We start from the raw sequence: 27,458 nt of genomic DNA, 5'->3' as shown, positions 1-27,458 counted from the left end.
TATTATTCTCATCAAGTGTAGGAGGCATAGTATAATCACAACAAAATTTACTCTCCATAGTAGGCGGCACCAAAAGACCACTATCATTATAATCATCATATATGGGAGGCAAAGTATCATCAAAGAAAATTTTCTCCTCAATGTTTGGGGGACTAAAAAGATCATGAAAACCAGCTTCCCCAAGCTTAGAACTTTCTATATTATTATCAACAATGGTGTTCAAAGCGTTCATACTAATATTACTACCAGCATGCAAATAAGATTTCATAGGTTTTTTAATTTTCGCATCAAACCATCCATGTCTTAAATCAGGAAATAGAATAAGAAGCTCATTGTTGTCCATTATGCCAAACTAGTGTAAACAAGAAACAAAAAGATGCAATTGCAGGATCTAAAGGAAATAGCTTCGAGCACAAACACAATGGCGCCAGAAAAGTATCGTACACTGGAACCGGAGTATGAGTGCCTTTTTACCTTTCCTCCCCGGCAACGGCGCCAGAAAAGTGCTTGATGTCTACGGGAGCTTCTATTCTTGTAGATAGTGTTGGGCCTCCAAGAGCAGAGGTTTGTAGAACAGCAGCAAGTTTCCCTTAAGTGGATCACCCAATATTTATCGAACTCAGGGAGGAAGAGGTCAAAGATATCCCTCTCATGCAACCCTGCAACCACAAAGCAAGAAGTCTCTTGTGTCCCCAACACACCTAATAGGTGCACTAGTTCGGCGAAGAGATAGTGAAATACAGGTGGTATGAATAAGTAGTAGCAACGGCACCGCAACAGTGCTTTGCCCGGGACAAGTAAACAAGCGATAGTAACGCAGCAGTAGTAACGCAAGTAAAACAAGTAAACAAGCAGCGATAGCAGATATTTAGGAACAAGGCCTAGGGAATAGACTTTCACTAGTGGACACTCTCAACTTTGATCACATAACAGAATAGATAAATGCATACTCTACACTCTTGTTGGATGATGAACACATTGCGTAGGATTACACGAACCCTCAATGCCGGAGTTAACAAGCTCCACAATAATGCTCATATTTTAGTAACCTTTAGTGTAAGATAGATCAAAAGACTAAACCAAGTACTAGCATAGCATGCACACTCGTCACCTTCATGCATATGTAGGAGGAATAGATCACATCAATATTATCATAGCAATAGTTAACTTCGCAATCTACAAGAGATCATGATCATAGCATAAACCAAGTACTAACACGGTGCACACACTGTCACCTTTACACACGTGCAGGGAGGAATAAAACTACTTTAATAACATTGCTAGAGTAGCACATAGATAAATTGTGATACAAACACATTGCAATCATAAAGAGATATAAATAAGCACCTCACTATGCCATTCAACAGTGAATAAGTATTCTGTGAAATATAGCCTAAGAGACCCACACGGTGCACACACCGTCACCTTTACACACGTGGGACAAGGAGTCTCCGGAGATCACATAAGTAAAACTCAATTGACTAGCATAGTGACATCTAGATTACAAGCATCATCATATGAATCTCAATCATGTAAGGCAGCTCATGAGATTATTGTATTGAAGCACATAGGAGAGAGATGAACCACATAGCTACCGGTACAGCCCCGAGCCTCGATGGAGAACTACTCCCTCCTCATGGGAGCAAGCAGCGGTGATGAAGATGGCGGTGGAGATGGCAGCGGTGTCGATGGAGAAGCCTTCCGGGGCACTTCCCCGCTCCGGCAGGGTGCCGTAACGTAGACTCCTGTCCCCCGGATCTTGGCTTCGCGATGGCGGCGGCTCCGGAAGGTTTTCCGTATCGTGGTTCTTCGCATCGGGGTTTTCGCGACGGAGGCTTTATATAGGCGAAGAGGCGGCGCAGAGGGTCGAAGGGGTGGCCACACCATATGGAGGCGCGGCCAAGGCCCGGGCCGCGCCGGCCTATGGTCCGGGGGCCCGGTGCCCCCCTCCGGTCCTTCCCGGTGTTCTGGATGCTTCCGGTGAAAATAGGAACCTGGGTCTTGATTTCGTCCGATTCCGAGAATATTTCGTTACTAGGATTTCTGAAACCAAAAACATCAGAAAACAGGAACTGGCACTTCGGCATCTTGTTAATAGGTTAGTTCCAGAAAATGCACGAATATGACATAAAGTGTGCATAAAACATGTAGGTATCATCAATAATATGGCATGGAACATAAGAAATTATCGATACGTCGGAGACGTATCACTAGCTTTACTTTATTTACTGTCTTGCACTCTATATCAAAAACACAAAAAATTAGTTACTTGCATTTACTTTATCTAGTTTGCTTTATTTACTACTGCTAAAATGGCTACCCCTGAAAATACTAAGTTGTGTGACTTCACAACCACAAATAATAATGATTTCTTATGCACACCTATTGCTCCACCTGCTACTACAGCAGAATTCTTTGAAATTAAACCCGCTTTATCGAATCTTGTTATGGGAGATCAATTTTCCGGTGTTAGTTCCGATGATGTCGCTGCCCATCTTAATAATTTTGTTGAACTATGTGAAATGCAAAAGTATAAGGATGTAGATGGTGATATTATTAAATTGAAATTGTTTCCTTTCTCACTAAGAGGAAGAGCTAAAGATTGGTTGCTATCTCTGCCTAAGAATAGTATTGATTCCTGGACTAAATGCAAGGATGCTTTTATTGGTAGATATTATCCCCCTGCTAAAATTATATCTTTGAGAAGTAGCATAATGAATTTTAAACAATTGGATAATGAACATGTTGCTCAAGCTTGGGAAAGAATGAAATCTTTGGTTAAAAATTGCCCAACCCATGGATCGACTACTTGGATGATCATCCAAACCTTTTATGCAGGATCGAACTTTTCTTCGCGGAACCTATTGGATTCAGCTGCTGGAGGTACCTTTATGTCCATCACTCTTGGTGAAGCAACAAAGCTCCTTGATAATATGATGATTAATTACTCCGAATGGCACACGTGAAAGAGCTCCACAAGGTAAGAAGGTAAATTCTGTTGAAGAATCCTCTTCCTTGAATGATAAGATTGATGCTATTATGTCTATGCTTGTGAATGATAGGACTAATGTTGATCCTAATAATGTTCCGTTAGCTTCATTGGTTGCCCAAGAAGAACATGTTGATGTAAACTTCATTAAAAATAATAATTTCAACAACAATGCTTATCGGAACAATTCTAGTAATAACTATAGGCCATATCCTTATAATAATGGTAACGGTTATGCTAATTCTTATGGGAATTCTTACAATAATAATAGGAACACACCCCTGGACTTGAAGCCATGCTTAAAGAATTTATTAGTACACAAACTGCTTTTAACAAATCTGTTGAGGAAAAGCTTGATAAAATTGATATTCTTGCTTCTAGAGTTGATAGACTTGCCTCTGATGTTGATCTTTTAAAATTGAAAGTTATGCCTAATAGGGATATTGAAAATAAAATTGTTACTACAGCAAATGCCATCCAAGTTAGAATTAATGAGAATATAAGATTAATGGCTGAATTGCGTGCTAGGTGGGATAGAGAAGAAAATGAAAAACTAGCTAAAGAGAAAAATGTAGCTAAAGTTTGGACTATCACCACCACAAGTAATGTTGATTCCTCACATGTTGCTGCACCTCCTACTATCAATGGTAAAATAATTGGTGTTGGCAATATTTCTACTCCTAGTGCAAAGCGCGCAAAATTACCTGAAACTGCTAAAACTGCTGAAACTGCTTGTGATAAAACTGCTGAAATTTTTTCCAACCTTGGGGACAATGATCCCATTGTTGTAGCTCATAATGATTTAGATTTTGATGATTGCCACATCTCTGAAGTTATAAAGTTCTTACAAAAACTTGCTAAGAGTCCCAATGCTAGCGCTGTAAACTTGGCGTTCACAAAACATATTACAAATGCTCTCATAAAAGCTAGAGAAGAGAAACTAAAACTTGAAACTTCTATTCCTAGAAAGCTAGAGGATGGTTGGGAGCCATCAACCTTCAACGTGCTTCTTGGCTCCTCCTGGTTCGATAAACCTTGGTTTCTTTCTGAGGGAAAACTTGTTGTTGTACGCATCACACCTTCCTCTTGGGGTTCCCAACGGACGTGTGCTTACACGCCATCAAGCATTTTTCTGGCGCCGTTGCCGGGGAGATCAAGACACGCTGCAAGGGGAGTCTCCACAATCCAATTTCTTTACTTTGTTTTTGTCTTGCTTTATTTTATTTACTACTTTGTTTGCTGCATTATATCAAAACACAAAAAAATTAGTTGCTAGCTTTACTTTATTTACTGTCTTGCACTCTATATCAAAAACACACAAAAAATAGTTAGTTGCATTTATTTTATCTAGTTTGCTTTATTTACTACTGCTAAAATGAGTAATCCTGCAGTCGAAGTTCGTTCGTTTAAACAACAAGGTGGAGAAAGTTTTAAAGATGCTTGGTATAGAATTAGTGATGCTCATCATAGGTGCACTGAGAAACACTCCACTATTATCCTACTTAGGAACTTTTATGTTGGTATATCTAGTTGGAATAGGTATGTTCTTGATACTCTTTCGGGGGTAATTTCCTAGGTACACCTGCTTTAGAAGCTAGTTGCATCATTGAGAGTCTAGTTGGAATACCACCTGTTAATGAAACTAAAATTGAAATCTCTCTTGAGGATGTTATGAAAAAATTGGAAACCATAGAGAAAATTTTTCCAAGTGTTGAAACTAAATTGGAAATGTTACTTGATAAAACTGATGAACTTGATAAATCCTTAGGAGGAATTGATGAAAGAATTAGTGTCCTAGGAACTTGTGTTGTCCATGATAATCAAATCAATAGGATTGGCGAACTTGAAAAAGCTATGGGAACCTTGGGTTCAACTTTTTCTTCTCTTAAATATAAGGAGAAAGCTTATGTGGGTAAGGAGCAAAAGTTTATGTATGTCTCTAAAGTGCCTAAACCAAAAAAATATTATTATAGGCCTAAAATTGACAAAGCCCTTAGTACCACTACAGATGGGGGAGCTTATGATATCGATGCTCCATCTCTTGATAATACTTGATACACACTTTCTGCGCCTAGCTGAAAGGCGTTAAAGAAAAGCGCTTATGGGAGACAACCCATGTTTTTATTACAGTAATTTTATTTTATATTTGAGTCTTGGAAGTTGTTTACTACTGTAGCAACCTCTCCTTATCTTAGTTTTGTGCATTATTGTGCCAAGTAAAGTCGTTGATAGTAAGGTTCATACTAGATTTGGATTACTGCGCAGAAACAGATTTCTTTGCTGTCACGAATTTCTACCTGCCTCTCTGTAGGTAACTCAGAAAATTATGCCAATTTACGTGAGTGATTCTCAGATATGTACGCAACTTTCATTCAATTTGGGCATTTTCATCTGAGCAAGTCTGGTGCCTCAATAAAATCCATCTTTACGGACTGTTCTGTTTTGACAGATTCTGCCTTTTATTTCGCATTGCCTCTTTTGCTATGTTGGATGAATTTCTTTGATCCATTAATGTCCAGTAGCTTTATGCAATGTCCAGAAGTGTTAAGAATGATTGTGTCACCTCTGAACATGTTAATTTTTTATTGTCCACCCCTCTAATGAGTTGTTTCGAGTTTGGTGTGGAGGAAGTTTTCAACGATCAAGAGAGGAGTATGATGCAATATGATCAAGGAGAGTGAAAGCTCTAAGCTTGGGGATGCCCTTCTTCATCGACAACATTATCAGGTTCCTCCCCTGAAACTATATTTTTATTCCGTCACATCTTATGTACTTTGCTTGGAGCGTCGGTTTGTTTTTGTTTTTGTTTGAATAAAATGGATCCTAGAATTCACTGTATGGGAGAGAGACACGCTCCGCTGTTGCATATGGACAAGTATGTCCTTAGGCTTTACTCATAGTATTCATGGCGAAGGTTGAATCTTCTTCGTTAAATTGTTATATGGTTGGAATCGGGAAATGCTACATGTGGTAATTGATAAAATGTCTTGAAAAATTTGATACTTGGCAATTGTTGTGCTCATGTTTAAGCTCTTGCATCATATACTTTGCACCAATTAATGAAGAAACACATAGAGCTTGCTAATTTGGTTTGCATATTTGGTCTCTCTAAAATCTAGATAATTTCTAGTATTGAGTTTTGAACAACAAGGAAGACGGTGTAGAGTCTTATAATGTTTACAATATGTCTTTTATGTGATTTTTGCTGCACCGTTCATCCTTGTGTTTGTTTCAAATAACCTTGCTAGCCTAAACCTTGTATCGAGAGGGATTACTTCTCATGCATCCAAAATCCTTGAGCCAACCACTACGCCATTTGTGTCCACCATACCTACCTACTACATGGTATTTCTCCGCCATTCCAAAGTAAATTGCTTGAGTGCTACCTTTAAAATTCCATCATTCCCCTTTACAATATATAGCTCATGGGACAAATAGCTTAAAAACTATTGTGGTATTGAATATGTACTTATGCACTTTATCTCTTATTAAGTTGCTTGTTGTGCGATAACCATGCTTCGGGGACGCCATCAACTATTCTTTGTTGAATATCATGTGAGTTGCTATGCATGTCCGTCTTGTCTGAAGTAAGAGAGATCTACCACCTTAATGGTTGGAGCATGCATATTGTTAGAGAAGAACATTGGGCCGCTAACTAAAGCCATGATTCATGGTGGAAGTTTCAGTTTTGGACATATATCCTAAATCTCATATGAGAATAATAATTGTTGCCACATGCTTATGCATTAAAGAGGAGTCCATTATCTGTTGTCCATGTTGTCCCGGTATGGATGTCTAAGTTGAGAATAATCAAAAGCGAGAAATCCAAAATGCGAGCTTTCTCCTTAGACCTTTGTACAGGCGGCATGGAGGTACTCCATTGTGACACTTGGTTAAAACATGTGTATTGCGATGATCCGGTAGTCCAAGCTAATTAGGACAAGGTGCGGGCACTATTAGTATACTATGCATGAGGCTTGCAACTTGTAAGATATAATTTACATAACTCATATGCTTTATTACTACCGTTGACAAAAATTGTTTCATGTTTTCAAAATAAAAGCTCTAGCACAAATATAGCAATCGATGCTTTCCTCTTTGAAGGACCATTCTTTTTACTTTTATGTTGAGTCAGTTCACCTATTTCTCTCCACCTCAAGAAGCAAACACTTGTGTGAACCGTGCATTGATTCCTACATACTTGCATATTGCACTTGTTATATTACTATATGTTGACAATTATCCATGAGATATACATGTTACATTATTGATGATATCTACATGTTTTATGCACACTTTATGTCATATTCGTGCGTTTTCTGGCACTAACCTATTAACAAGATGCCGAAGAGCCAGTTGCTGTTTTCTGCTGTTTTTGGTTTCAGAAATCCTAGTAACGAAATATTCTCGGAATTGGACGAAATCAACGCCCAGGGTCCTATTTTGCCACGAAGCTTCCAGAAGACCGAAGGAGAGTCGAAGTGGGGCCACGAGGTGGCCAGACACCAGGGAGGCGCGGCCCAGGCCCTGGCCTCGTCGGCCTGTCGTCTGGGCCCCTCGTGCCGCCTCTTTACCTGCCCTTCCGCCTACAAATAGCCTCCGTCGCGAAACTCCCAGTACCGAGAGCCACGATACGGAAAACCTTACTGAGACACCGCCACCGCCAATCCCATCTCGGGGGATTCTGGAGATCTCCTCCGGCACCCCGCCGGAGAGGGGATTCATCTCCCGGGAGGACTCTTCACCGCCATGGTCGCCTCCGGAGTGATGAGTGAGTAGTTCACCCCTGGACTATGGTCCATAGCAGTAGCTAGATGGTTGTCTTCTCCTCATTGTGCTTCATTGTTGGATCTTGTGAGCTGCCTAACATGATCAAGATCATCTATCTGTAATACTATATGTTGTGTTTGTCGGGATCCGATGGATAGAGAATACTATGTTATGTTAGTTATCAAGTTATTACCTATGTGTTGTTTATGATCTTGCATGCTCTCCGTTATTAGTAGAGGCTCTGGCCAAGTTTTTGCCCTTAACTCCAAGAGGGAGTATTTATGCTCGATAGTGGGTTCATGCCTCCATTAAATCTGGGACAGTGACAAAAAGTTCTAAGGTTGTGGATGTGCTGTCGCCACTAGGGATAAAACATTGATGCTATGTCTAAGGATGTAGTTATTGATTACATTACGCACCATACTTAATGCAATTGTCTGTTGTTTTGCAACTTAATACCGGAAGGGGTTCGGATGATAACCTCGAAGGTGGACTTTTTAGGCATAGATGCATGCTAGATAGCGGTCTATGTACTTTGTCGTAATGCCCAATTAAATCTCACTATATTTATCATGTCATGTATGTGCATTGTTATGCCCTCTCTATTTGTCAATTGCCCGACTGTAATTTGTTCACCCAACATGCTTTTATCTTATGGGAGAGACACCTCTAGTGAACTGTGGACCCCGGTCCTATTCTTTACATCGCATACACCCATCGCAATACTTGTTTTACTGTTTTCTCGCAAACAATCATCTTCCACACAATACGGTTAATCCTTTGTTACGAGCAAGCCTGGTGAGATTGACAACCTCACCGTTTCGTTGGGGCAAAGTACTTTGGTTGTGTTATGCGGGTTCCACGTTGGCGCCGAATCTCCGGTGTTGCGCCGCACTACATCCCGCCGCCATCAACCTTCAACGTGCTTCTTGACTCCTACTGGTTCGATTAAACCTTGTTTTCTTACTGAGGGAAACTTGCCGCTGTGCGCATCACACCTTCCTCTTGGGGTTCCCAACGGACGTGTCAACTACACGCATCAATTGGTTGCTATCTTTGCCTAAGAATAGTATTGATTCATGGACTAAATGTAAAGATGCTTTCATTGGTAGATATTATCCTTCCGCTAAAGTTATATCTTTGAGAAGTAGCATTATGAATTTTAAGCAATTGGATAATGAACATGTTGCCCGAGCATGGGAAAGAAGGAAATCTTTGGTAAAGAATTGCCCTACCCATGGACTAACTACTTGGATGATCATCCAAACCTTTTATGCAGGATTGAATTTTTCTTCGAGGAACATATTGGATTCAGCTGCTGGAGGTACTTTTATGTCCATCACTTTGGGTGCTGCAACAAAGCTTCTTGATGATATGATGATCAACTACTCTGAATGGCACACTGAAAGGACTCCTCAAGGCCATTTCTGCGAACTGTTGGTGCTATCATTGATATGAAAGAAGGAAATATTAAATATCAGTTCCCGCTTAAGAAAGGTATGGAACACCTCCCTAGAAAGAGAATGAAGTTGCCTTTTGATTCTATTATTAGAACAACTTATGATGTTGATGCTTCTTCTCTCGATGTTACTTAATTTATACTTTCTGCGCCTAGCTGAAAGGCGTTAAAGAAAAGCGTTTTTGGGAGACAACCCATTTTTTTTTCTGCAATTTTTGTTTTATATTTGTGTCTTGGAAGTTGTTACTACTGTAGCAACCTCTCATTATCTTTATTTTATTGCATTGTTGTGCCAAATAAAGTCTTTGATAGTAAGGTTGATACTAGATTTGGATTTCTGCGCAGAAACAGATTTCTAGCCGTCACGAATTTGAGTAGATCTCTCTATAGGAGACTCTAAAAAATCTGCGAAAATTCATGAGTAATCCTCAGATATGTACGCAACTTTCATTCAATTTGAGTTTCTTCATCTGAGCATGTTAAGTGCCTCAAAAAAATTCGTCTTTACGAACTGTTCTATTTTGACAGATTCTGCCTTTTATTTCACATTGCCTCTTTTACTGTGTTGAATGGATTTCTTTGTTCCATTAACTTTCAGTAGCTTTGAGGAATGTCCAGAAGTGTTAAGAATGATCGTGTCCTCTCTGAACATGTGAATTTTTGATTATGCACTAACCCTCTAATGAGTTTGTTTTGAGTTTGGTGTGGAGGAAGTTTTCAAGGGTCAAGAGAGGAGGATGATATAATATGATCAAGAAGAGTGAAAAGTCTAAGCTTGGGGATGCCCCGTGGTTCATCCCTGCATATTTCAAGAAGACTCAAGCATCTAAGCTTGGGGATGCCCAAGGCATCCCCTTCTTCATCGACAACTTATCAGGTCACCTCTAGTGAAACTATATTTTTATTCCGTCACATCTTATGTGCTTTACTTGGAGTGTCTGTATGTTTTTATTTTTGGTTTTTGTTTGAATAAATTCGGATCCTAGCATTCCTTGTGTGGTAGAAAGACACGCTCCGCTGTTTCATATGAACACTGGTGTTCTTAGCTTTACTTTTAATGTTCATGGCGAAGGTTGAAAACCGCTTCGTTCGTTGCTATTTGGTTGGAAACAGAAAATGCTCCATGTGGTAATTGGTATATTGTCTTGAATAATTTGATACTTGGCAATTGTTTTGAGTTCTCAAGTAGATCATGTTTAAACTCTTGCATCATGTAGTTTAAACCTATTAATAAAGAACTACCAAAGAGCTTGTTGAAATTTGGTTTGCATTATTGGTCTCTCTAAAAAAGTCTAGATATTTTCTGGTAAAGGTGTTTGAACAACAAGGAGACAGTGAAGAGTCTTATAATGCTTGCAATATGTTCTTATGTAAGTTTTGCTGTACCGGTTCATACTTTTGTTTGCTTCAAACAACCTTGCTAGCCAAAGCCTTGTACTGAGAGGGAATGCTTCTCGTGCATCCAAAACCTTGAGCCAAAACCCATGCCATTTGTGTCCACCATAACTACCTACTATGTGGTATTTTTCTACCATTCCAAAGTAAATTGCTTGCGTGCTACCTTTAAAATTTCATTCTTTGTCTTTGCAATACATAGCTCATGGGAAAATAGCTTAAAAACTATTGTGGTATTGAATATGTCGCTTATGTATCTTATTTCTTATAATTTGCTTGTTGAGCGGTAACCATGTTTCTGGGGACGCCATCAACTATTACACCTTTGTTGAATATCATGTGAGTTGCTATGCATGTTCGTCTTGTCCGAAGTAAGGGTGATTTATCATGATTAAATGGTTTGAGTATGCATATTGTTAGAGAAGAACATTGGGCCGCCAACCAAAGCCATGTATCATGGTGGAAGTTTCAGTTTGGACATTAATCCTCAATCTCTTATGAGTATATTATCTGTTGTTGAATTCTTAAGCATTAAAGAGGAGTCCATTATCTGTTTTCTATGTTGTCCCGGTATGGATGTCCTCAAGTTGAGATTTATCAAAAACGAGAAATCAAATGCGATCTATCTCCTTGGACCTTTGTACATGCGACATAGAGGTACCCCTTTGTGACACTTGGTTGAAACATATGTAATGCAATCATAATCCATGGAAATCCGAGCTAATTAGGACAAGGTGCGAGCACTATTGGTATTCGATGCCTGAGGCTTGCAACCTATAGGATGTTTTATGCATAACACATATGAATTATTACTACAGTTGACAAAATTGTTTCTATGTTTCCAAAATAAAAAGCTCTAGCACAAGAGTAATCCCTGCTTCCCTCTGCGAAGGGCCTTTCTTTTACTTTATGTTGAGTCAGTTTACCTACTTCTTTCTATCTTAGAAGCAAACACTTGCGTCAACTGAGTGCATTGATTCTTACATACTTGCTTATTTGCATTCATCATATTACTTTGTATTGACAATTATCCATGAGATATACATGTTGAAGTTGAAAGCAACTGCTGATACTTATATCTTCCTTTGTGTTGCTTCAAAAGCTTCTATTAAGAACCTATTGCTTTATGAGTTAACTCTTATGCAAGACTTATTGATGCTTGTCTTGAAAGTAATATTCATGAAAAGTCTTTGTTATATGATCAGTTGTTTAGTCATTATCTTTACCATTGCTTTGAATCACTTCATTCATCTCATATGCTTTACAATAGTATTGATCAAGATTATGATAGTAGCATGTCACTTCAGAAATCATCCTTGTTATCGTTTACCTACTCGAGGGCGAGTAGGAACTAAGCTTGGGGATGCTTGATACGTCTCAAACGTATCTATAATTTCTTATGTTCCATGCTAGTTTTATGACAATACTCACATGTTTTATATACACTTCACATCATTTTCATGCATTTTCCGGCACTAACCTATTAACAAGATGCCGAAGCACCAGTTCCTGTTTTCTGCTGTTTTTGGTTTCAGAAATCTTACACAGGAAATATTCTCGGAATTGGATGAAACAAAAGCTCACGGTCTTAGTTTCCACGAAGCTTTCCAGAACATCAAAGGAGAGACGGAGAGGGGCCAAGGTGGCCCCACACCCTAGGGCGGCGCGGCCGAGGAGGGGGCGCGCCGGCCCGTGGGGTGGGCCCCTCGGGCGCCCTCCGACTCGCCCTTCGCCTATTTATTCTCTCCGTCACGAAAGCCCTAGTACCGAGAGCCACGATACGAGAAAAGTTCCAGAGACGCCGCCGCCGCCAATCCCATCTAGGGGGATTCAGGAGATCACCTCCGGCACCCTACCGGAGAGGGGAATCATCACCGGAGGACTCTACATCATCATGCCCGCCTCCGGATTGATGTGTGAGTAGTTCATCCTTGGACTATGGGTCCATAGCAGTAGCTAGATGGTTGTCTTCTCCTCTTGTGCTATCATGTTTAGATCTTGTGAGCTGCCTATCATGATCAAGATCTTCTATTTGTAATGCTACATGTTGTGTTTGTTGGGATCCGATGAATATGGAATACTATGTCAAGTTGATTAATTGATCTATCATATATGTGTTGTTTATGATCTTGCATGCTCTCCGTTGCTATTAGAGGCTGCGGCCAAGTTGATACTTGTGACTCCAAGAGGGAGTATTTATGCTCGATAGTGGGTTCATGCCTCCATTGAATCTGGGACAGTGAGAGAAAGTTCTAAGGTTGTGGATGTGTTGTTGCCACTAGGGATAAAACATCAATGCTTTGTCTAAGGATATTTGTGTTGATTACATTACGCACCATACTTAATGCAATTGTCCGTTGTTTGCAACTTAATACTTGGAAGGGGTGCGGATGCTAACCCGAAGGTGGACTTTTTAGGCATAGATGCATGTCTGGATAGCGGTCTATGTACTTTGTCGTAATGCCCTAAGTAAATCTCATAGTAGTCATCATGATATGTATGTGCATTGTTATGCCCTCTCTATTTGTCAATTGCCCAACTGTAATTTGTTCACCCAACATGCTATTTATCTTATTGGAGAGACACCACTAGTGAACTGTGGTCCCCGGTCCATTCTTTTACATCTGAAATACAATCTACTGCAAACTCTGTTCTCTGTTGTTCTTCGCAAACAAACATCATTCTTCACACCATACGTTTAATCCTTTGTTTACAGCAAGCCGGTGAGATTGACAACCTCACTGTTAAGTTGGGGCAAAGTATTTTAATTGTGTTGTGCAGGTTCCACGTTGGTGCCGGAATCCCTGGTGTTGCCCCGCACTACACTCCTCCACCAACAACCTTCACGTGGCTTCATCTCCTACAGGTTCGATAACCTTGGTTTCTTACTGAGGGAAAACTTGTTGATGTACGCATCACACCTTTCTCTTGGGGTTCCCAACGGACGTGTGCTTCACGCGTTATCAATCACCTGCACAGAAAGAGAATTGATTAGAACCATCGATCGGTTTTCATAGAAAATTTCGGCATGGCCTTGCTAGAAAATAGGACCTACGAGGAGCGCCAAAAGTTTGCTTAAACATAAACTTAACGAATCAATATTTTGGAAAAACATTGGCAACTCATTTTCATTTTATCACATCCTTCGGTTGTAAACACAAACAATCACATATATGTGCAATCGGATTCGTCAATTTCAAAGTTTCATATGTATAGGCAATTCCGTCCACATATTATTGATTAGTCACCTATTAGGTTGATATATAAGTAGACTAGAGAGAAGATCACCGAGACGTCACCTCGATGTTATTTTCTAGATCTAGATATTATAGTGATCCATGCGGGATAGATCTATATCTAGATGTTGGAGTGGTCCATGCGGGATAGATCTAGATAGAGGGTGTGGTGCATGTAGAAGAGGGAGATTTGCTAAAATATATCAAATATTGTTGGTTCAATTGGCTAAAATAGGATGGGGAGGTGAGCTGGGAAGGGAGAAGGGCCAGGTTTGAGTGGGAAGTGGTGTTGTGTGGGATGGTGAGGGTGAGGGGAAAAAGGCTAGATATAGCCCCATGTTACCGCCGGCTATAAAGGTGGCTACAGGATCTGCTGTAGCCCGGACGGGCCAGGAAATACCACCGGCCTAGATATGCGCCGGCGATAAAAGAATACCTACGGCGCATCTTTGTGCCGGTGCGCTGGCGGTATTTCCTGGGCCCGGCCCAAACCGGGCTCAGCGTTATCGTCGGTGTGCCAAAAACGTGTGCCCTGACGGTATGGATTTATCTCCATCGCGCCACGAAGCGCATGCACCGGCGGCAAATCGCAGCGACGTGCACATTTTTTGGCGCGCCGGCAGTAACCTACACCTATAGCTGCTTTGCTTGTAGTGGTCAGATAGTTTCATCCAAATCTTGCCTCCAAATTTGATTTTGGGATGTATAAACTGAAAAGCTACAAAATATTGCAGTTATCACTTGTGAAGATTTAAACCAGACCCGTAGCTTTTCTAGGCCAGTAACCTATCACATGTGTGGAAGAGAAGCATCGCCGCCATCACCATCACCACAATTTCGGCAAGCTCCGGCCTCCTCACATCCTGCAGCTCACCTACATGGCATCAGGTCTGTCTTTGTCGTCGATACCTTACCGATGTTGCCACCGTATCCACGATTCCGGGCAGCTCTGAACTATCCGACATTGTTGCCACAACAATTCTACGCTGCTCTGAACTCTTCTGACACTGCCTCTTCGCTCCCCTCCAACGATTCCCAACGCTGCAATGCCATGATTGCAAGATTGCCAGCGGCGGCCGCGCTTAGAACTCGCACACGGCGACCATGACCTCGTCGAGGCAGCTGAGACACGCGTACACCGGGAGGAGGTGGCGAGGCGGTAACCATGGCGGCGAGGTACTACCACCAACTCAATCCAGCCGCTCGACTGAAAGTCCCGCTCATGACCTCCCATCATCTTAAATCCGCCGAGAAACACGCGGAGGAGGGGTACATGCCAGTACGGGGCGTCGGCATGGCGGTGAAGAGGGAGAGGAGGACGCCGGCCCTAGGGGAGGATGCACGGCGGTAGAGTGAGAGAAGGATGGAGAGAAAGTGGAGGAGAGGGATAGGGGTGGTAACAACCTTCCATGGTGTTGGCGGCATCGATAGGTAATGGCGCGGGGCTGCATGTTGTGAGCAAGGGAGGAGAAGCTGTGTGCCCGGAAGAAGAGAAAAAAGCGTCTCGAGATGTCCGACCGCTTGACCGAGCACCTCTTTGACCCGTCCAGTGAGACAACATAAAACACTAAAAGATATAAGATGATCCACTGTAGACATAGTAAACAAGCTTAGGTGGAATAGCAAACAAAGAGCTATTTTCTTCAGCTTGATATAAGATGATTCACTGTAGACATAGTAAACAAGCTTAGGTGGCATAGCAAACAAAGAGCTATTTTCTTCAGCTTTAATATATAGATAGATTGGGGGTTCCTCTCCTGTTCGTGTGGCTGTTTTCTTGTATACATGATCGAGGATGGACGAAAACGTAAATCCAAGATGGACGAAAGCGCAATTCGACGTAAGAAATCAAGGAAACATTAACTTCTTTATTATTTGCTATAGATATATATACATTAGGTATAGATTGCTTCCACAGCTAAATTACAGTTTAACATCTATCTCTTTCTATGTTAAGCCAAAGTTCCGTTTGTTGTATGTCCTGGCATGGGCTTGCCCTGGAGGAAGTGCTGAAACATGATGAGGGCTTGTCGTGGACGGTGCAGAGGAACCTCATGACCCGCGCCTCGGACAGTCACCAATGTGAGGCCCTCGTATACCTGGCTCCAACCGCCAACCTGATCAAGAAATGCATCACACAAGCATTGGTTAATTATGCTCATGATTTCGTAAGAAACAATTAATTATGCTTGTTACATGTAGTATTAGTTGTTAAAAAAAACTAATGCCGTGTCTAGTGATAAAATGCGTGCGGCTTGTCGCATGCAGATTGCAATCTCCATAGGGCCATGTGAAATCTGCGAAGATAATAAAGTAATTATACAAACTAGCATGGTGGTCCTCGAAGATGAAAATGCACCATCTTAAGTGGTTCGAGAGTTTCTGAGAAAGAAAGATATGGTTTCATGGATATCATATTTTATGGTTAGAAATGTTTGATACAAATTTCTAGTATATATATATATATATATATATATATATATATATATATATGGGAAATAGTGGGCTACCATGGTGTCTAGCTACGCACCATCATCTAGCCATTGAATTACCCTATAGAGTATTATTGACAGTCCATCTAAACTAACGGCGTTACCAAATCCTCTTTCCTATCTCCCATACCGACCACCTCCCCGCACACCACGTGCTAAGGCCGGCCCTAGTTTACTCATTCTTCTCGACCCCACAATTTTCTTCTGATCCAGATCTGCAGCTATTGCCCACGGGCCGGGCGGTCTACCCTGCCTCCTTGCCGAAAGGGAAGAAAAAGACCTGCACCGGAGGCCACGATTTCCCCCAACCTGCATCTTCCGCCCCTCGAGCTCCAACAGCTCTACTCGGCCGCTCGTGTCGGGCGAATTTGTAGCATGGCCGCTCGTCAAGTTTGTCCTTGCTGGCCACAACGAGCTGGATCTGGGCTCCCATGGGCACAGTTGCTTTTTTCTGGATAGGAAGCAGACACAGCGCCATACAATTTTCTTTTGATCTGATTTTTCTTCAACTCTTTTGATCTGATTTGTGACCTGTAAACACTCCCTCTACACTGGTTTTGTTTGCAGTTTCTCTCGATGAGAAGAATGGCACAGTTTCTTTTTTTTCTACATCCTGCCTGAATTTTTTCTAGAGCCTGTTAGGATTCTTGTTGTATTTGCAGATCCAAAAAGAGTGTTACTGATCTAGATCCACATAATCCTCACCAAGTCGCGCCCGCCCCGCACCTCGAATCCGTGGATCGGGATTTGCGGACCGTCTGGCCCACCGCGCGGTCGCCGGGAGACCTCGTTGCGCGCTTCCTACACCACCAATTGCTGACCGGCCGGTGTGAAGCCGCGGCGGCAGTTCTGTGCTGGCCCGCACCTCCGCGCGTGGCAGGCACCATTGCCACTGCACTGATCCGTTCCCAAAGCTACAGCACGCGATTCAACTTTCTGATTCTTGTTTTTTGGTGGCCTGCGATTCTCTAGTTCGTGAGTTTTTTGCGGTCTCCATCTCTAGCGTTTTGATTCTTTGGAATTTGTTAAGTATTGTGATCCAGATTTCAGAGCATTTTCGAGATCGTGGTCTGATGTTTTAGATCCAATTTTATGGGCAAATGTAATAAAAACAAATGAATGTTGTAGATCCATTTCTTCAGGTGAATTATTTCATTTCTATATTTTTTTCTGCGAAAATATTTCATCTTTATCTGAATAGACACGATTTGCTAACCTCAATTTGGTCGCTGCCAGAGAGGTGTTTTTTGCTACTCGTAAATCTTTTTGTTGAAAGGAAGGGCCACAATTCTTTTTTGTATAGACTTCTTTTTTTATCGAAAGAAGGACCATAACTCTTCTTTTTGCAGAAAATTTCCATTTCATGGTCTACATTTTTTATTTGCTTTATGTTTGAATTAGATATCCTAGAAGCTTCCTCTACAATTAGCAAAACTTGCTGCAAAAAATTGCACTGACGCTATCGTTTTTTTGCTTTGGGCCATGTTCGATTCACAGGTCCCGGCTGAAGTTGCAAACTCCTCTACAAGGACGACCGCTCTGAATGGGCGCCATAGCGTGACAGTGGAGCAGCATCGCCAGGAGAAGATGTCGATGCCGAGCTGGAGGCCACGAGAAGCTCTCTCCACTACGTCCGTGTCTCAAAATCAATCTTTTTTTTTAGAGTTTTCTCACTTCGTGCTCTAGATCCACATGTTGCAGATATTTCTTCTCAACTTCTTTTCTTTCTGATTTTTTTGCTACCTGTATGTTATGTGGATTCCGAGGGTATGATGCTTTGTGTTTTCTTTCATTCTCTCTCTCTCTCTTAATACAGGTGCTTTTATGTACACGATACATAATACTTGTCAGAATGAGTTTCTGTTAATAAAATTTCTTAGAAGATTTTGAGCGACCACCAAACTTAATCTTCTTTTTGGCACACCTGTCCACAGCTATTACGTACCTTTTTAGGCAGCAATTGTTCAGATTTCTAGTACCGTCCTGATGTAATCATACCCAAGATCCAAACTTTTGTTATGGTTTCTAAAATTTTAGAATCAATGTTCCTATAGAAAATACTTTGGCCAGAAAACACAATGGCCATGCAACATGGCAACTACAGCAGCCAGGAAAATTGCCTTTACACTGAGGCGTGATTTCGACCACTGAAAAGACCACGGAACAGGAAAAATGGCTTTACACTCAACCATGAGTTCGACCACGGCACCAACGTCTGCATAAAAACTGTTGACGGAAAGACACTAACAGACGTTAATCACACAACCACATCCAACGGCTCTAAGGACGTGCGTAGCTACCACCCTAGGTAGAAAATCCGCGTCGATATATATATATATATATATATTTATCCTATATAGGACATATTCATGCTACACCCGGGTGTAGTTACTCCCACGTGTGTTTCACACAATCTAGGTAGTATCTATCATACCGAAGAGTATATACATGTAGTATGAAGTATATAAGAATATTTTGGTAGTATATATACTACTTTGTAGGTAGTATGTACACTTTTTTACGTACACTATTTCTTTACGTATAAATATGCATGTATTTTGTATATATAGTGCAAACTATGGGTGTATTTAATTTTTTTCACCAAAGTTGGTATGGAGTATCTTAGATATAGTGTACGAACATACTCAAACCAATAAAGTATGTTATATACTTCCGTATGGTAGTATATGAGACGTGGGTGTAGTTACACCCAGGAGTAGGAAGTATTTATCCTATATATATATATATATATATATATATATATATAGGACATATTTATACTACACCCGGGTGTAGTTACACCCACGCGTGTTTCTCATAATCTAGAGAGTATCTATCATACCGGATAGTATGTACATGTAGTATGAAGTATATTAGACTATTTTGGTAGTATATATAATACTTTGTAGGCAGTATGTACATTTTTTTACGTAGACTCATTTTTACGTGTACATATGCATGTATTTCGGCTATATAGTGCAAACTAAATGCTCACTTGCATTTTTTTCACCAAACTTGGTTTAGAATATCTTAGATATAGTGTAAGAACATACTCAAACCGATAAAGTATGGTACATACTTCCGTATGGTAGTATATGAGACATGGGTGTAGTTACACCCAGGAGTAGGAAGTATTTATCCTATATATATATATATATATATATATATATATATATATATATATATATATATATAGGTAAATTAATCGGTGCTCCTAGGTGTCTATTATTTCCGGTCTTATGCTAACTATAATTGTCTAATAGATCAAGTCAATAATATATAATTTATATACACCGATGTGATATTATCTATATGCTTAAACCAATTATAATACTCAATCCGTTCCTATATATAAGCCATATAGTTTTAGGCACGGAAATTAAAGAACGCACATTTAGAAAAAAAAATACACCATGCTTGGCTAGGTTTAACCTTAGGAAATTGTGGTGAGCTAATAGAGGACTTTGCATAAGATAAGAAAACCGAATCAAATCCCTAAAATATTGTACATACAAGCGGGGCAATGCAATACACCTTATATTCTGGAATTTTTTTGCAAAAAACTATATGACTTATATATAGGAATGGAGGGAGTAATATTTACCCGTTTGATTCTTAAATTCTTATTTTGCAGCCTTACACGGAATGTTTGCGTATAGTTTTTTTTTTTATATCTCACATCTGTTTTTTTTTTATGTTTGCTTCAAATTTATTGTGTAGTTTGTATTGTAATTATTTTTTATACTCAATCATTCACATTGATAGATTTATGCACTCAAGTATGTCTTTATCATTTATCTTTTCGCATACTATATAAGTTAAGTTATTGCGGAAATTCAATTCGGCTCCCGGGTGCGTATGCACCCTCTACCAAAAAATCATATTTCAAAATGTTGAAAAATTTTAACAAATTTTTTTATATGTACTTCTTCATAATATATGTTCGTTCGTCAAGTTTCACGAAAAAACAATATTTTTTGTGATCTATAAAAAAGAGAAAACTTATCTTGTGAAAAGCATTATTTTTAGCACTGAGTTTTGTCTTTTTTACACACGTTACATGATAAGTCGATTTTTTATGTAACAACTTTGTAAGCTTGTAGCACGAGAAGATTTAAATGCGAATTTTTTATTTCAATTTTTCTGAAATTCAAAATATGTGCAAGATGCATTTTAAAATAGAGGGAGCATATGCTCCAATGTTCGAAAACACCACTCCCTATTATTTATTGCAAATATTCCGGCCCAAAAGTCGCTTTCAGCGTTCTAGCCTTTTTTAATTAGCTAAGCTTGTGTTAGGTTTTTAAATTTTCGTGAATGGACTCAGCTATTTCCACCGACCTAGCTAGCTAGTGTACCTTTTTTTTTCTCGAACAGACTCAACTAGCGTATGTGTACATTGTTTGATATATTGCAAAAATGAAAGAACACATGTATACGTTTTTTTTCAGAAGTCGGACACGGCTAGCTAGCATGTCTAAGTATTTTTGTGAATTGACATGGCCATTTGTTTAGTCACTCACGGGAGTTCACGTCTAAAAGGTTTTTCTCACCGACTCCACTGTATGCCCTACCAAAATGACTTCACACGCTTAAACTGTAGACACGTATCAAAACTACGTATAATCACTCTAGATATGAACGTGTTAAAAGGAAACTAAACAGCTACGTCATTAAATAATCTTTCGTAAATCTTATCCAGTAATTACAAATTTAAAAATCGTAATAATTTAGATGATGTGGATTAACCTCATAACTCTATAGAACCCTGTATATTGCTTGAACTGATCTAGTGTTTTTCCATGCCCATCAAAGCATGATTTTTTTTTTCGGTAAAGCATGCTTTAGTACATAAAAAATAATTTTATTTATATATAATTAAGCAACTTATAAGTGGAATAAGGCTGACCTCTTGGACGTCATACCAAGGATACCAACTATTAGTGGTTGCAAGACCCATAGCGCCGATGGAGTATCTCGTTGCTGTCAAGGGGACTACTGCGTCCGTGTCTCCGCTGGGAAATAAATAAAACAAATATTATTTAAATGTTTAGGCACGGTAACTGAGTTGTGCGGTAGTCTGGAGCTGATAGATCAACAACAACGCCCCGGCCCCTTGTGTTCCAAATGAGAACTCATTAACCTTTTACAATAAACCTCTATCCATGGGCATATTCTTGAATGTCAATCTCAACAAGATTGCAACCTTGGTAGTAGCTCAGGAAAATAATTATGTGAGGAAAGGAGACTTCCCGTGGTCCAACTATGGCCGGTTGCTGTTGGGCTGAAGGGTCAACAGAGGAATATTATGCATAGATACAGATTATGCATATCTAATTGTTAACTCGCAGCAGCTACTTCGGAACGATTTCATTCGGTCAAATCAACGCATTTTGTGCAATTGTTCTGGTTAACTAATTTGAACTGGCCGCTGATGCCTGATGAGTTCCTGGCAGCAGCTTGCATGATGTACAACAGAATCGACAAGAGTACCTATCTTAGCATGTACTGCTATTAGGGACTTTGTGTAACAAAATGTTACGAACTGAACAATATGAGATCTAATCATTGAGATGCATCATGCATGCACCAATATGCGTATGATCAGAGTACTGTTATCTTAGCATGTGACGTTATAAGGGAGGATTTGATTTATCAATACATCCAGAATAAACACTTTTGTGTTTTGTCAACGAACATAGGACGTGTATAATCTATCTGATAGCAGCCAAGATATTCCTTATAAATTACGTAGCAAAAAAAAGACTATTGTAGCAGCTGTGTGGCGTTCTGAATAAGTTAAGAAATGATGATGCATTCAAAGAAAGAATTTTATTTCCAAAAAGGAATAAACTGACCTGAAGACCCATATCCTTAGACCAGCTTCAATAAGCTCTTTGTAAATAGGAAGCATGGACCTCGGAGCATCACGCCAGTTGTTATAGATGGGGTCACTGCAATTCATTTACTACATAATAAGTGAAGCTAAAACGAGCATAATCCTATAAAGCCTTTTTTGAAGTTGCACAGTATGTGTATCTGTACTGTCGTACAGTTTGTAAATTCTCGATAAGTGTCATGTACAAAGTGAAAACAAAAGGAACCAAAAAGCAAAGAAAGAAAGCTACTACAAGGCGCTAATATAATGCGGCACAGCTATTTTTGAGATTTATTCAAAAATAAAGCTATTTTTGAGATACTCATCTTCCCCTCCAACAAGCTAGCTATTATACCAAAATAAAAGCGATAGACACTTCACCATCCTTTATGTGCCAGTATTTGAAAACTGAAACCGCTCTACATTTTTCCAATTACAGTATATATATAGTGTGCAAACTGGAAAGTGAAGGAGCTAGCACGGACCTGCAGGTCACCCAGGGGTAGTTTATGGCGCCGGTGACGTTGGCGTGGAGAGCCCTCTGCACATCCGGCCGGTTGTAGTAGGCCGTGGAGTATCGATCAGTGCACGGGTCATACGATCCGGTCATCCATGGCTGCATATAACTATATAAGTGTGCAACAGCAACCGGTAGGGCGTTTTGCTTCGAAAGTTAACATGGCTTTACTGAACGACGACGACGGAAATCAGGGTCCAGGATACTCACGTAGCGTCCCCTTGGCCGCCGTCGGCTAGCCGTCGCCGTCTCGTTGCAGGTGGGCGTGTAGATGCTGTACAAGTCGATGTTTCCCTGCTCCTCCATTGAGACATTGAACGCGGCACCGCACGCCGGCGACGGGTGGACGGAGGAGTCATCGATGCATGAGCGATTGAGGAGGCGGTAGGTTTCGTCGGAGACCAGCCCGTGGTTCCACCAGAACTCGAACGTGCCGCGGTAGTCGTGGTAGTCGTCGATCACAGCATTCCCGACCTGCATAATAAATTAGGTTTCAGGCTGCAGCTAGAGATCAGGGCAGGCGATGAATGTCAAAATTAACCGTACCATGAACCCTTTGAAGTTGATGATGGGTTTCTCGATGCCTTTGTTGTTCCGGTGGACGAGCTGGGATAACTCCGGGACATAGTGCCCTGAAGTTTCAGGTTATGAAATGATTAGGAGAAGAATTAAGCACATGAAATTGAGTAGATTGAGGAGAAGAGGACAAGAACTTATGCCTGCATAGCTCTCGCCAGCAATGTAGAAATCGCGATACTTGTAATGTGGGAACTTCTCGAACCATTTTGCCAAGAAAGTGTAGGAGTCATGAGCTGCAAATAAGAAAAATGCCCCTTATAAATACCGTTGGATGCCATGGGGGCAGAATGGCATGTAGCTACACAGTGGCATCTAGGTAACCTGCCTGTCCTGTTGTCGCCGGAGGTGTAGAGGTCGGAGGTGGTGTTGGTGTACGAGAATCCGACGCCGGCCGGCGAGTCCAAGAAGAGGATGTTGGCCACTGCAAGTTCACACTTTATTATCCAATGCAAGAAGCATGACATGCATAAACCTTTCGATCAATCAAGTTTGGTACTCCTACCTTTGTTCCACCGGTACTCATTCAAGAAGAGGCCCGCGCCACGCGGCGTGATGCGAAACGCGCCGAGCTCCTCGGAGGCGCCGTACGCGATGGAGGAGCAGCCGGGCCCGCCGTTGAGCCAGAGCACCAGCGGCGCCGGCTGGGCCTCCTCAGGCGCCTCCTGTAGCAGATAGAACAGCGACCGTCCGGCGCTCTTCTCCACCGTGATGTACCCTGAGTACATGTCGAAGTCCACCGGCGGCTGTCCAGGCAGACGGTCGATGCGGTCCGCAGCGTGGCCACTCGCTGCCGCCGTCGCAGCTGGCCGGAGAAGGAACGTCAACACCGCTACTAGAGCTACCAGGGGCCTACGGCCGATCATTGTATTCATGATTACAGATGAAACTGTTGGAATTGGTGCAGTAAGCATAAATAGCGAGCAATTGACGTCATTGTTGGTTCGGACCACACGCTTTCCTGATGTTATCTTCTTTTTTCTCCTATAATTCAGTTTATTGACCAAACGTGATTACGACCAGAAATACAAATTGAGAGACGGATTGCGACATTGTCACTTCGGTTACAGGACGCTGAGAGAAAGGGACATGGAATGATGGAAGATAAGAAACGGCGTCGATTGCTTGGAAACCATTTTAGCAAACTAGCTCGTTTGTAATCCTTCGCCCTTTGGTTTGGTCAGCCAAGTAAAATACACAAAAATATTGGAACATCTGGAAATCATGTAGTCTCCCAAGGCATAATTCTTCTGCATTGTTAATGCTACAACATCGCCTGAATATAAAGGACATTATGAAGAAAAAGAATTTCTATGTTCAGTTCACAGACTACGCATTATGTGATACATATCCAAAGGAAGATATTATTCACCTTTTCTATCAATGCAATTTCAGCCAAGGATTCTTGTGGGCTCTTGGAATAGAATGGAACACTGATTTAAATATCTACTATGATATGATCATGGACGACAACAACAGAAACTCTGAAATCGTTAGAAAAAACCGACATTCGCGAACGGAAAACAACTTGTTCCGCACGCGACAAGTGGCGCGCTGTGGTGTCAGAAAATCTCTGGGAAATGGTCTCCCTGCTCGCCACGTGTCGCAAAGAGAAGCAAGGTGGGGATGAAGGAGGAGAGAGGAGACAGAGGGGCTGTGTTGCATCAGTTTTCCCTTTATTTTTCTAGATTTATTTTTTTAAAATAAAATATCTTGAAAACCATAATTTCAAATTACGATCCGTTTTCACTTTTGAGATCCTCGCGTCGAGATCTTCAAAACTAGATCCCATGTTGATAACTTTCAGAATTTTTTTTTTCGTACTTCCAATACCAGTATGGTTGTCCTCGTGATGTGTATCTAACTGTACTCGTGTTTCAACTGATAAGTATTTCTGTTTTTAGTGTATTTAATGCAGTTTTTCCCTTTACCCACTGTACTTACTCGTGTGCGCTATTGTACCTGTATCAGTACTTCCTCGGATGCGCGACTATACTTCTATACATGTAGTTGCTTGTGTGCCTCACTGTACTTCTGTACATGTACTCGCTCGTGTGCGCGACTGTACTCGCTCGTGTGCACGACTACTGTATTCGCTCGGGTGTGCAACTGTACTTACTCATGTGCGCGATTGTACTCGCTTATCTGCGCGAATGTATTTGTACTTGTTGAAATATTGGGCCTGCACTCAGTGGCCCATACTAGATTTCAGATTTTTCTATAAATCTCAAAGCCCACATAGTGGCAGCCTTGTGAGTTTGAGCCCAAGTTGGTGGCAGCTAACTAGGGAGTGGAAAGAGGTTGGAAGTTTAGTTCCACATGGAATGTTGGGAGGAAGTTAGCCAACTTATAAGGTGGGTTGTTCCACCACTAGTAAGTGAGTAAGAATAGGAGTGGTACACGCGCGCTCCTCCTCCTCCTCGCTCGCTCGTCTCGACTCGACACGTCACGACGCGCGCCACGCTCGTGGTGAGTGGATTGAGCCTCGAGCCGAGACTTTCCTTACTTTTTGCAGCTCAGGAAAACGAATAGAGTCCTAGATGGACGCGTCGCAGTTAGTCGGTTCGGGTCGCTCCCGAACCGTGGGCTATCTGTAACCGACTCGAAACGTGCGTGCGACGTGGCGTGGCCCATGTTGCCTAGGGTTTCCTGAGCCTATATAATCTTCTACCCGGCTACCGCAGAAACACATCTAATACACGAGTTAGGGTTTTTCCACCTCTCTCTGCGTGCGCCGCCATCGTAGCCTACTCCATCCCGTGCGCCTACGTGCATCGGCGAACGGGAGAGCAGGTCTCCGAAAGCACTCGTCCTTGCGATCCTGTACGGGAGAGGGCAAATTAGGTTTTTGGGAAGCGCTCTGCGCGACCGTGATAACCCACAAGTATAGGGGATCGCAACAGTCTTCGAGGGAAGTAAAACCCAAATTTATTGATTCGACACAAGGGGAGGTAAAGAATACTTATAAGCCTTAACAACTGAGTTGTCAATTCAGCTGCACCTGGAAAAGCACTAGTAACAGGGGTGATGTGAAAGCAGCAATAATATGAGAGCAATAGCAACAGTAACACAACAGCAGTAATAGTAACACAGAGGCAATGGCACCAGAAAATAGTTGATACTACTTCCAATGACATGTAGGAACGAGTATATGATGATGAAAGATGGACCGGGGTTCCCAGCTATCTACACTAGTGGTAACTCTCCAATAACATGTGTTGGGTAAACAAATTACAGTTGGGCAATTGATAGGATTGAAATAGCATTAAGACAGAACATCAAGATTGTTAATCATGTAGGCATGTTTTCCATATATAGTCATACGTGCTCGCAATGAGAAACTTGTACAACATCTTTTATCCTACCAGCCGGTGGCAGCCGGGCCTCTAGGGAATCTACTGGAAATTAAGGTACTCCTTTTAATAGAGCATCGGAGCAAAGCATTAACACTCCGTGAAAACATGTGATCCTCATACCTAAGCCTTCCCCTCCAGTTATCCCAGTTGCTGTCACTCTGGGGCCTCGGGTTCCAGACATAGACATGTGCAAACAACTTGTAGATACAATCTAAGCAATAAGTATAGAGCTTAAATCTAAGATCATGCCACTCGGGCCCTAGTGACAAGCATTAAACACAACAAGATTGCAGGAACAATAACTTCACAAACTTTATAGATAGACTAATCATAATGTAACAATCCATCGGATCCCAACAAACGCAACACCGATTACATCAGATGAATCTCAATCATGTAAGGCAGCTCATGAGATCATTGTATTGAAGTACATGGGGGAGAGAGTACCAACTAGCTACAGCTAGAACCCGTAGTCCATGGGGGAACTACTGACGGAGCATGATGGAGGCGGTGGCGTCGATGGAGATGGCTTCCGGGGGCACTTCCCCGTCCCGGTAGGGTGCCGGAACAGAGACTTCTGTCCCCCGAAACAGAGTTTCGCGATGGCGGCGGCGCCCCTGGAGTCTTTCTGGAGTTTCGTCAATTGGTATCACGTTTTTAGGTCGAAAGGGGTCTTATAGGCGAAGAGGCGGCGCAGGGAGGTGCCTGGGGCCTCCTCACCATAGGCTGGCGCGGCCAGGCCTGGGGCCGCGCCGCCTTATGGTGTGGTGGCCCTCTGGCCCGCCTCCGA

At 41.5% G+C, this 27,458-nt stretch overlaps 1 protein-coding gene across 1 annotated transcript; it reads right to left on the bottom strand.

The window, feature by feature from the left end:
- Nucleotides 1–15,797: 15,797 nt before the first annotated feature.
- LOC124647346 (serine carboxypeptidase 2-like) lies at nucleotides 15,798–24,187 on the bottom strand. The gene is made up of 9 exons (XM_047187308.1): nucleotides 23,818–24,187; nucleotides 23,641–23,736; nucleotides 23,456–23,548; nucleotides 23,283–23,368; nucleotides 22,947–23,210; nucleotides 22,705–22,835; nucleotides 22,200–22,295; nucleotides 21,251–21,356; nucleotides 15,798–15,966 (listed from the first exon to the last, which is right to left on the bottom strand). The coding sequence occupies exons 1-9, from the start codon at nucleotides 24,185–24,187 to the stop codon at nucleotides 15,802–15,804; spliced, it is 1,407 nt and encodes a 468-aa protein (XP_047043264.1). The 3' UTR covers nucleotides 15,798–15,801.
- Nucleotides 24,188–27,458: the final 3,271 nt, after the last annotated feature.

Source organism: Lolium rigidum, chromosome 4 (genome assembly GCF_022539505.1).
Source record: "Lolium rigidum isolate FL_2022 chromosome 4, APGP_CSIRO_Lrig_0.1, whole genome shotgun sequence".
NCBI classification, from domain to species: domain Eukaryota; kingdom Viridiplantae; phylum Streptophyta; class Magnoliopsida; order Poales; family Poaceae; genus Lolium; species Lolium rigidum.
This window is presented reverse-complemented; position numbering and strand designations above follow the sequence as displayed.

Bases quoted from the DNA above. Each gene is read 5' to 3' on its own strand.
- LOC124647346 (XM_047187308.1), bottom strand. From the start codon at position 24,187: ATGAATACAATGATCGGCCGTAGGCCCCTGGTAGCTCTAGTAGCGGTG. The intron at 23,737-23,817 runs GTAGGAGTACCA...GTGAACTTGCAG, and splicing joins TGAGTACCGGTGGAACAAAG to TGGCCAACATCCTCTTCTTG. The intron at 23,369-23,455 runs GCATAAGTTCTT...CTGAAACTTCAG, and splicing joins TGCTGGCGAGAGCTATGCAG to GGCACTATGTCCCGGAGTTA.